The sequence below is a fragment of the Coturnix japonica genome, chromosome 4, assembly GCF_054131305.1.
Source record: "Coturnix japonica strain WE chromosome 4, WE-NBRP24, whole genome shotgun sequence".
In the NCBI taxonomy this organism is placed as follows: Eukaryota; Metazoa; Chordata; class Aves; order Galliformes; family Phasianidae; genus Coturnix; species Coturnix japonica.
Window position 1 is genome coordinate 80,002,435 of NC_140666.1, and position 12,101 is coordinate 80,014,535.

At 36.0% G+C, this 12,101-nt stretch overlaps 1 protein-coding gene across 3 annotated transcripts in view; it reads left to right on the forward strand.

Annotated features, from left to right (window-relative positions):
• Window positions 1–12,101, forward strand: part of STK32B (serine/threonine kinase 32B) — a 129,799-nt gene that overhangs the window by 20,198 nt on the left and 97,500 nt on the right. For all 3 annotated transcript variants that reach the window (XM_085547282.1, XM_015862540.3, XM_085547284.1), the window contains 2 exons: window positions 3,562–3,617; window positions 10,406–10,557. In XM_085547282.1, coding sequence (XP_085403408.1) covers window positions 10,439–10,557 — 119 coding nt within the window. In that variant the 5' untranslated portion in view covers window positions 3,562–3,617; window positions 10,406–10,438. The remainder of the gene's footprint in view (window positions 1–3,561; window positions 3,618–10,405; window positions 10,558–12,101) is intronic.

A 12,101-nucleotide genomic window follows, 5' to 3' on the forward strand; every position in this document is an offset into this window, starting at 1 on the left:
TCAGAAAATGATAGTGTCTATTAATGTGGCTTATTTCAAATGCAGACTTCTGTGTTTAAATGCTTTTGCAGTCTAAAGAATGATCTTTCTTTTCTCTTGTATAAAAAAAAAAAAAGAAAGAAAGAAAGAAAAAAAAAAGAAAAAAAGAAGAGGAATCACAAATCACAATCACTGTGCCTCAGTTTTAAGTAAGGCTGACAGAACACTGACCTACAAATAGCAAATACTATGTTTTCTTAACAAAGATTCAAAACTTTAATATCCAATTTTCTAATAGTGCTAAATAGAAAAATTAAGAAAATTTTATCAATTATTGTGGTTATGTTTCTTAACCACTTAGGTAATAATCCACATTAAATCTCATGGCTTAACGCCTCATTTAATCACTTCTGTCTTTGGGAAGTTCAATTTACAACTAATTCCAATAACACAATAAGTTGTCCTAATTGCTCAGAGCAATAAACACTGCTGGAGAACAAAGTACAGAAAAATAGAATAGAAATTATATAGACAATAAAAATGGCCAAAAATAAATGATTAAATTTAGTTTTACATAAAATGAGTTCTGAAATGAAAATGGATAAATGAAATAATTCATCAAACTGATACATTTCAAAACCAGCCAGACTTCAGCACAATTATATAGTCAAGTCGCAGTGAAATGTGACTTGAATTAAATTCAGACAGTTACAGACTGCATCAACAGTTTTCTAGTTGTGCCTGGGAGCTGGCCTCACGTGGTTGCCTGCAAGGTAAAGAATAAAGTCTCATTAATGAAAGTGTTTGTTTAAACTGGTTAAAACAAACAGAAAACAACAGAAGGTTTTAAAGAAAGAGAGTGACAGAGAACACCAGCATGCTGGAGGTAAAAGTTGATGAATTTTACTTATCAAAGAAATGAATGAGATGAACATATTTATTTGAATGTTCTTAATTCTGTGTTTAATTCCTACGGAAACTTCTTGATCAACTTAAAAATCCCAGTCCTTAAGCTCTCAACTCCTTTATTTTGGGGCATGTGCCTAGGAGTGATGACTTACAGGAAAAAGATTTATGTTGATGTGTATTTGTGAAAGACATTTTCCTAAACTGACCATCTTGCCTATCATACTAGTAATGACCAACAGGAACTCAGGCAGCCTTCCACTGATAAAAACTGTGGGCAGAGAACAAAAACACAAGTCTTTGATAGAGAACCTTGCTTATTCCAGATGTCTAAGTAAACCTAGCTCTTATGTGATTCAGCACAAAACATGTTTTCCAGCAATAGCAACTTGTTAATCTATGCAAAGTTATGCATTTTCATTTTAGTATCCAAATCCTTAAATGACTATATTCACAACTGCCATCTTTGTTTGCTTAAGATGAGAGTCTGCTGCTTTCAGATCTGTTAGATCTGGATTTGATTTGGTCTCCAGTAATTACAAAGAAGATGGTTGCTATAGCTGCACTAATGAAAAGGGCAATCATTTTCCCTTGAAGACAGTGTAAGCAAGCATAAATAAAAAAAAATCACATAGAATCACAGAATTGCAGGGGTTGGAAGGGAGCTCCAGGGATTGCCATTAGTAGTATAAACAAGATATTGCTGCAACAGTGAAAATACGATTTTAGCCCCTTTCAGTCACTAGATGTACATCAACCTGGCCACACTCTACTCACCATTTAGTTTGAGCCAATATAAGTTTTTGATAGATATTATAGGACTGTCTTCTTCACTGTAATTTGAGTCATATTTTGTAGTACTTGTTCACATTGCCATACTGTTTCCACAGTTATTCTGATTACTGTTATGGCAGTAACAGGCAAATAGTGGAAGGTATTGAAGCCAAGAACACAGGAAAGTTTTACTCTAAATTAAATTTAAAAAGAATCCTAATAAGTTTCAGTTAACTTTGTCAACTCCAGTTCATTGAATTTAGATTTAAGTGCAATTCTCTTATGACAAACAAATGTAAAAACATTTATCACACATTGTTGAGTTTGTGTTTAAATGACACTGTATCAATTCTGTTAAGGATGCTACTGGATTTTTTTAACCACTAGACTGACCAACGAATCAGAGATTTGAAGGTCATGCTGTGCTCAGTCTCATACAAGACCAAAAATAATGATATTTCTGAGAAATTAAATCCTTCTTTCACCTTCGCAGTGAACCGCTACAGTGTTTGAGGCAGACTCTGTTGTGCAGCTTTTGTAAAGTGAGTGTAGATCCATCCTACTGCCACAAAAATTTCTCCAACAAACTTATTCTGAATCAATGAAATAGTCAGACAATATTAGCATTATGTAGCAGATGTGTACCAATATTAGCATTAAAGTGGAAAAGTTAATAGGGGCTGATCCTACTAAGATCGCCATGGAATGAGCTTTCTTCTCCACAATAGAATACGGGAAACATCCCATACACAGTGACTACTGGAACAATACTGTCCTTATAGCACTACATATTCTGTTAGCAGATGGGAATTGCTTACCTGAATTATTCAATTCCATTTTAATAGATTTTAATTTTAAAAATTTTAAAAAGACCTAGGGGTCCTGATAGATGAGAAACTTAACATGAGCCAGCAGTGCGCTCTGGCAGCCCGGAAAGCAAATGGGATCCTGGGCTCCATCAGGAGAGGGGTGGTCAGCAGGGATAGGGAGGTGATCGTCCCTCTCTACTCTGCTCTTGTGAGGCCCCATCTGGAGTACTGTGTCCAGGTGTGGAGCCCTCAGTACAAAAAAGATATGGAGATTTTGGAAAGGGTCCAGAGGAGGGCCACAAAGATGATCAGGGGGCTGGAGCACCTCCCCTATGAGGACAGGCTGAGGGAGTTGGGTTTGTTCAGCCTGGAGAAGAGAAGGTTGCGGGGTGACCTCATTGCAGCCTTTCAGTACCTGAAGGGAACTTACTCCCAGGAGGGGAGTAAACTCTTCGAAAGGGCTGATAATAGCAGGACTAGGGGAAATGGTTTTAAGTTGAAGGAGGGAAGATTTAGGTTGGATGTTAGGGGAAAGTTCTTTACTAGAAGGGTGGTTAGGCCCTGGAACAGGCTGCCCAGTGAGGTTGTGGATGCCCCGTCCTTGGAGGTGTTCAAGACCAGGTTGGACGGGGCCCTGGGCAACCTGATCTAGTAAATGTGTATGTTTGGTGGCCCTGCTAGGCAGGGGGGTTGGAACTACATGATCCTTGAGGTCCCTTCCAACCCGGGTAATTCTGTGATTCTGTGATTCTGTGATTCTGTGATTAATCTTTCCTCAAAATTCTGAACAGTTTTCATTGATGGCTGTGCTAACATATTATCTTGTTACTAGGTTAGACAGAGTTATGTTTCTTTTTGGAGACACTGGTCATTGAAACAACAATGGTCGATGAATAAAATTAATGGTGCTTATTTTAATGCAAATATTTTGCTAGCTATTAAATATACTTAATGTTTTAAGGGAAGAAAGCAAGTATCACATGGCCAAATTACATTAGTTGGAGGCACTGCTGTTACTTTTGTTATCTGATTTCTGATTTGGACTTAGCACTTTGCAAACTGTATTCTTTTTCTTCTCTCCTTTATTTTCCAGTTAACTTTGACCATTTTCAAATATTGCGGGCTATTGGGAAAGGGAGTTTTGGAAAGGTAAGAATCAATTTATTTTTAGTAAGTAAAAATTTAATAGAGAATTCATTTGTGTTTTTCTATCCTTGTCTAGGCAAAGGAATGTAAGTTTGGTTGTCTTTTGCTTCTCAACGACATCTGATCACAATCATAATCACTTTCATTATAAAATTTCTGTTACAATGTATTAACTAATGCTAATTGAGTAATTTTTTTTATAATAATTAAGCCTTTTCAATGGGAATTAGCAAAGTTATGAAATCAGTCCCCGAAACAAGAACATGAAAAAAAGTAGAAGCAGTTTATATTTTTAGGCTGTCTACTCAAGCAATCTTGGTCTGAAATCAGTGGAATCATTCATGTACTTAAAATTATTGTAATATTTTAAAGACACTTTACATAGATTCACTGCACTTGGGACTGTATAAAATTACTGTAATTGTGATCACTGCTTAAATATTTGTTCAATTCAATGGGCTTTTGATGGAACAGAGAATATTCATATTTTATTTACACAAGTAGATGACCTTTTTTACTAAAATAAAGACTGTAGCAAGATTTTAAATTTTAATATAGGTAAAAACGAAGCCATGCAGAAAACCATTGTATAAAAATATTAGAAGCCATTATTTGAAGGAATAAATTTGGTGGTGAAATATAACTTCAGTTACTGATCAGTCAAGAATGATTTAGATCTTGATTTAGGTTATACTTGAGAAATACTTCTGTATTTGTCCATTAAACACATTTGTTGGCTCTTGACTTTCCATGTGGAAAAACAACTTCCAGTTTACATTAGTCTGGAATACTTTGTGCAAAAGTACATGGTCCTTCATAGCCTGGTCCTTATTCACCTCAGTATATTCCAGTAGAAGACCTCTCTGGAAATCAAACAGGAGAATATGTTTTGCCAGTGCAAAATGGCAGTCAGGAATCCCTTAAAAGGCAGGGCAGCTGAGGATTAGTAATTACTTGTTGTCACAATACATCACTGGAATATCAAATCAAGTCAAACAGAGGTCCTTTCAAGTAGTGAAGTTAGGTCCAGTGTAAGTCATAGAAAGTATATTTAAATCACACTGTCCATCACAAAGATCCTGCACAAAGATCTTCCTTCCTTAATGTTTCTCTATTCATACCTCTGTTGTCTGCTTTCTCAAAGGGGCCCTCACCCTTCCATTACATGCAGAAAAAATAACACAAGCCTACATGCTTTTTGGACAATTGTTGGCTGATGATTGATCCACTATTCTCCATAGTATTTAGGAAACAGTTGTGAATGTTTCTATAATATTTCTTAGACTTCTAAATTTTAAGAGTTTTATATGGCTGCAGCATTCCTGTGAACCTGGTTTGGGAATATGTATGTTTGGGAATAGTTTCTCCACCCAAAGAGAGTGTTAAATGCTAGAGAATGTTTACATGTATGGTCCCCTTTAAACTTAAATCCTTATTTTGTGGCTGTCAATGCAACAACGGACTTTGGCATAACAGGCTTGTTTTTCTCAAACGAATGTAAACTTCCAGCCAATCAACTGATTTTTCTTTCCACAGACTGGGTAAGAAAGTAACCCATTTAAAAATGACCTATTATACCGCAGCCAAAAGCACAACATGGTAAATCAGTCACCATTTCAAGTGTCTGTGAGTCAGTCTTGCCTTTGCCATTCATTTAGAAACCTCATTGCTGGCAACTTTTCCAATTACTGTCTTTGTGGAAGCACCTGGCAGCAGAAAATGTCAACAAATGATGCAAGGACTCTAATCTGTATTGAATCACTGTTTACTGTTTGGGGTCTATTGTGCTCTAGCATTCTGCACCATGTAAAACCATGTTAGGTGTTACACTTTTCTCAGATTGCCTTCTGCCTTTGTGACTGCTCTGTGGCCTTCTTTTTGCCTTCTGAGAGCAGTGGGATTTTTAAGGCATGCTCTACTTTTTATTTTTTATTTTCTATTGCTGTTGGTACAATTGTCTTTCAACGTTTCTTAAATTACTGTTGTTGCTACAGCAACATTAGGCCTCCACAGGTCATTGCTGCAAGAGGTGTCCGCTATTGGAGAGACCCCTCACAGCTCAGCTCTCTTTCATGCACTGAGCACAAGGTAACTCTCAGCATCTTCACTCCTCCACTGGGGATGAATGCTTCAGCAACTACACTCTATCCCTCCCAGCCGGCTTCAGAAGGCAGCTTCCTGTCTTCTACTTTGGAATTTTCATATCAGAGTAGTAACATCTGCTGTTATAGGAATTTTCCTGGTCCATTTGGTATCAAAGTCTCTGTATCTCAAAAGCTTGTCTTTTCTCAGATGCCAATGCCTGTTTTAAACAACTGCACTAAAACATATTCTTCTCCTAAGGACATTTAAGGCAATAGAGTCTCCCACCCCCTGTAGCACATTCTGTTGGGAAGGTAAAGATGCATCACAGCAGTTGTGAGGATAAAAGAAAAAAAACCCGCTCAACTGAGCTTTTATTTGTATATTAAATATTATACTAAGTAATTTCAGAAGTGGATAATATAAAATCCACAAAATTAAAGTTCTGAACACTGGTCTAAATAGTCATTTCTTTATGCCATCTCATAGCTTAGAAGTATTTTCTCATGTTTAATCTGGCTAAATTTATCTGTTTTGTTGTGTGTAGAGTCATCATTATCAACTAAAATATCATGAAAATTATATACTTGAAGACAGTCCAATAACTACAAAATTGACTTGGAGTGAAATACAAGAATTATTCTTTGCTGCAGCAGTAACCATATAATTGCAGGCTTAGTGCCACAAAATAATTTGTATTCAGGTGCAGTTGGTTTCCAAGGATATTATAACATCATTTTTCTTCAAGTTCTTTGTTCATGCGAGCAGGTATATTGAGCAATCTGACCTACTTAAATTAAATTCAAATTATGATAAGAATATAAGGCTCTTTCTCCTATTTGTCTAAGATGCTGAGACATAGAACTTTGTTCTGATTAATTTGGTTGTATAAGAGTGACTTCCTGATCTGAAGTAACTGAAATTGCTGTGGTGGAAGCAGATGGAAGCCCAGAAGCACATCTGCTAAATAATATGTAAAGAATTTCAGAATAAATCTCCTGTTATCCTTAAAGCAACATAACACACAACTGCAGAATATTAGTATTGTTTGGCAGTATAACCACCTACTTATTCAGACTGAGTTAATATGAAAGGATACCAAGCAGATGCTCAGCCCATTTCCAGCTGTTGTACTTTGCTCATGGGAATCTAGGAATGAATCCTTCTATTTCAAGGGAATTCCCTGACAGTGTAAACTCAAACTTATGACATCAGTTCTCCAGCCTCTTTGTGTAAATCTTTCCAAGTCTGCTTGTAGGCTGAAACAATGATGATTAATATTTTAGAGTATGTGTGTAAAAACAGACATGCAATTTTTCTGCTTTTTAGAAGATTTATTGTTTCACTGACTTCATGTTAGTGGAAAAATCTAACTTTTTATCCATCCCCACCTTTTGGGAAAAGCTTCTCCAAATCTACCTATAGTTGCTCCTTCATATCAGTGTGCACCTTTTGCAGCAAACCAGTACAAAATTCCATGCAAGTTTCATTCTGTATAACTGATATCCTTTCCCCAGCTCTGCCCATGGGGAATTCAGTCATCCATAACAGTCTTAGTTCAAGGTAACCTACTGATCTGCAGATGAGACTGGACCTGTAGGTGATCTGTTCTTTCACATGGAGGAAATTAGTTACGGTAGTTTAGAAGTGTAGTTTAGCCCTGCAGTGATAATCTGTGGGTTCTATTCTTTTGGTTCTAAGAGTAAATGGCTCCAAGACACACTCTTGGCTAATTGCTTTTAACTTTGTAGATTTGAAAGCAATTCAACTTTACCTTCTTCTAGATGTAAAAAAGACATAACCCTGTGGTAACAGCTAGAACACATAACCCTTTTAGGAAAAGAATATCTTCAAACAAGACTTCTAAAAATAAGCACAATTTAAATACTGAAAAAATTACTGAAGATTTGTACTGCCTAGTTTTCAACCTGCCTACATCCAAGCTAATCAGGTAGAGTCACTTTAGAGAGACTTCAGAAGAGCAGACATACTAGAGATAGTTCCTTGAATGCATTTAGATCCACAGCTTAGGCAGAGATGGATGTTTCTGCTCCCTCCTCCTAACTATGAAGCTATATGGAGTTTGAAGCATCTCCACAGGGACTGCTGAAGCAGTGATACCAATCTGAGCAGGGCACAGTAAATTATATTCACAGGAAAATAGAAAGAGAATGTTTTATTAATGTGTGCGTGACAGGCTTCCTTGCTGATACGTGTAAATAAGGCAATTCTGCTCAGACTTCCACAATAATGAGTCATCACAGAATTTGTTTGTTGAGGTGACAGAGCAGCTGTTTGTCCCCACTTTAAAGTTTCTCCTTTGGAAAAAAAATTAACCATAAACTAACAAGAAAATCAACATTTCCCATTAGGGAATATATCCAGGAGAGCTGGAGGGCTTTTCCTTTCTTTCTTTTTTGCAGCAGAGTAGCATTTTTTGCCCATTAACAATGGGCTCAGAACAGCAAATTAGCAGTGCTTAGAGGAAATGCTGACAGCCATCAGGTAAAAATGCCAGGGAGGATCTCCACTACTATTCAACACTGTCATAGAAATGTCAGGCATTTTTCAAAATAGCATCGATGAAGTTACAGCTTGGATTTCTTGATATTTAGCAAAAACAACTTTTGTGTATTAATGGAAATACTATTCATTTTGAAACCACATCAAAAGACATGCATAGATACAGTTCTGCTAACAAATGCTTGCTGTGGTTGTATTGGCTATATGTTAAGCAATCTTCTACTAGCAACTTGTGTGTTCTTGTCTTGAATGTTTCCAACTGTGCTGAATGTCCTGTCTCAAGTTGTGAGAACCAAAATCCTTCTGGAGTCACATCAGTGTTTTAAAATGGATTCTGTCTACATTCTGTATTCCGATGTTGCATGTGACCTTTGTTTGGTTCATTTGTCAAACCTTTCAATTCTCAGCTGAGTAAATCCCCATTCTCCCAGCAGTCTTACGGATGAGCTGTTTAATACAGATGTTTTTCATGTAATAGAAAGGAAAAATTCTACAAACTTCACAGTGTCAGCCAAACTTCATAGGAAAATCATGCTACAAATGCATGTAAGAGAGTGAACTTCTGGACTTAGATTCCAAGCCCAAATCCATAAATATTATATTTTATAATTGATTCACCAAGTTGGAGGGTCCACATAATCTTAGACTAAGTTTCAGGAATTACCACTGCAAACTCTGCTTGCACTTATGAAGAACCTGTAGAAGCCTCAACAGCTTCTTTCTGTATCTCCATTGCAGTTCAGCTCCACCTGTTGTCTCTTCTCAAAAAAGGCCAACATCATTTCTTCACTGTTCCACAGCTTGGATTCTTTCTTTATCAGTTTGATCCTTTAATTCAAAATCAAATTTTCTTAAAAGATCAAAATAGAGGTGAATATGTGGTACCACTCCCTATAGCCCTCATCCTAGTTCTAGTGGTTTATTACCAGGCTAGGAATCCAGAAGACATATTTTAAAACACCTCAGTCCTTACAGATCTCTTACGCATTTTGTGTATGCAAGTTAGTTGAAATGCAACACAAAATTCCTTTTATTATTATTATTATTATTATTTGCAGTGTGCTTTAATTTGATCTTTGAGCACTAATTTTAGATGCTTATGTGTATGCATATATTATAATATGTGAGTGTGTGCATATTTGTACGTAAATAAATAAGCAAATAAAATAATACTGCACACACCATGTGAATCCTTCATAATACCCTTGAACTTGGGTCCAACAAAGCTGTGAGGCCTAAACAAGGTGCTTCCAATGTACACTCTTCATACTCATGGAAGTGAAAAAATCTGATTGGAGCTGAAGGCTGTATCAGTAATATGAATGTTGCATTAAAATAAAGTCTTCAGTTGATATTCTCTTGGCAGTGTCATTTTCTCAGGAGTGTCATTTTTAAAAAGTCTTGATTAATTAATGGAAAAAATCCTTCAGAGTAAAAGTCTACTGAAGATAAGAGTTTTGTCCCATGGATGCACGTAGGGAAGTTATAAAGACGAAATATAGATGAAGCTATTATTTCTGCACTGTTGAAAATCATATATAAAATTATGATCTTTTGATGTGGTGATGGTGATGCTCTCTAGCTTAGTTCTCAAGGGAAATACCACGATCACAAAAGGAATAAAAAATATCTGAGACTTAGACAGGAGTTTGTTGCATTTACAAAATTATTTTACTTCAGCAAAAAAAAGGAAAAAAGAAATTTACTTCCACAGTCTAAATCAGTGTAACTGTGACTTCAAAAATAGCACGATGTAGCTCTGTCCAAAGATATATTTTTATCTTCAACAATAATTAGAAGAGAATAATTATGATATCAAGATGAAATATTGACCTTGTGGATGTAGGCAATGTTTATGATGTAGTAATCATGAAGTGTGTATTGACTTATGTGAGTGAGAACAGTGACTGTGCATTTTCCTAGGCAGGAGGCAGTAATTTCTGTGACTAATGAAATAGCCTATGATTCAATCTAAATGAGTGTATTTCTCTTAGATACACTGCAACTGGAAGCTCAATCACTTTTCTGGGTTTCCCAACAAATTAGTTTACAAAGTGATTACAAAGAATCCTGCTTAGCTGCAATGTGGACTTTATAAATAAAGTGTTTGGTTATGCTACCCAAATTTCCTTAGATTCCTGAAATATTTAAATTTAAACTTTATCTTTTACTTCGCTGTCATTTAGGTGTGCATTGTACAGAAGAGAGACACCAAGAAAATGTATGCCATGAAATACATGAATAAACAGAAGTGTATTGAGAGAGATGAAGTTCGGAATGTTTTTCGGGAGCTACAGATAATGCAAGGCCTGGAACATCCCTTCCTAGTCAACCTGTGGTAAGAAATACTTTAAAATTCTTGTCAAGGATTTCTTCCTTTCTCCTCACTGCTGAATTGGTTCAGGGTGGAAAACTGGAAAATATTAGAAAATATAATAATAATAGTGGTGACTTTTTTAAAATGTATTTTTGTTTTGAGGAGATTTTTACTTTACATGAATGTTCTAAAAATGTTCTTCAGTATTTAAGCACATTCTCATTTCTGGTGTAGCTTCTCTCCAGATTGTTATAGAAGTGTGTGGATGTGCTCTGTTATGTCCACCTTCATTGTTTCTTTCTGACAGTACTTGGATTAGACAACTGCTTTTAGGTTGCAAGATATCAAAACTAAGCATTCAATAAAAACCATTTTGAGTCAAGTGAAAACAAAATAAAATCAAGACTCATCAAGACTCAATTACTCTTAAAAAAATGGCAAACCACTGACATGGACCAATGGAAAAGGAACGTTTTGTCATGTGGAATTTCTAGCATCTTCTCTGTGCTAGCCAATGAATGGCTTATTCAGAGACAAGAAAGTGCTGTGAGAAGATGTTGGTCAAGTACTGACTAGCTTCAGCTACACCACCAACTTAAACTATTTGATGGCTTTTATGTAGTGATATTCATAATGAGATACAGACTCTTCCTCCCTTGTCTAAAAATGACCTATGTAATTATAAAAAGAAGGATGTATAAGTCATCATTATGCGATTTTTCTTTTCAGTTAGTGAGCAGCTTGATTATCTGGAGATGGTACAGCACAAACAGACCTCCTGTTTTGAGTGTGTTTTTTCTGTCTTGCTGGAGGTCAATGCCTTCCCTACAGTAGGTATTGCTTCTCTTTTACTGCAGCTTTCTCCTGCATATGTGGGAAATTTCATGTTGTCATCCTAACACCTTTTCTGAACTAAAAGCTAAATTATTTTCTGGCTTGAGTGAGCAAAGCTTTGGTGTAATTGCACCCACTTAAAACAGCAGAGGATTTGATCCCAAAATTCACTTGGAAAGGTTCTAATCATATATATATGCCTCAAGTGCTCTTCTCTTGACATGGATGATAATACTTGAGCTAACCTAATGACCTGTTAGAAGCTTAAAGGAAAATTGCACACATTACAACCATAACACAGATCTTTTGTTGTGTATTCTCCAAGGTTCCAGCAATGCTTCCTCCAGGGATTTCATCATCAAAGACATGATATCTCTGATCTTAAGAGCATATGGAATTTTCTGTCATGCATTTGTATAATCTCTTTTGAAACCATGGGAAAAGACAAATATTTCATTTGCGTAATTAGACATAGTGCAGAAACAATCATAGGCTAATATGGCTGACAAGATACTTCATAGTTATAACAATGTTATAAATATGTACAATATTGTGGATAAATATCAAACATTCATTGTGAAACAAAAAGTATGCTAAATTCCAGTTGTCATCAGCTAAGGAATATTCATTCTTGTCTTCCTCTTTTAAGCCAAATATTAACCATGGAATAGATAACATCTTTAAAAGTGATGGATGTGATGATGTGGGGTTTTTTTTTTGGTTTTTTTTTG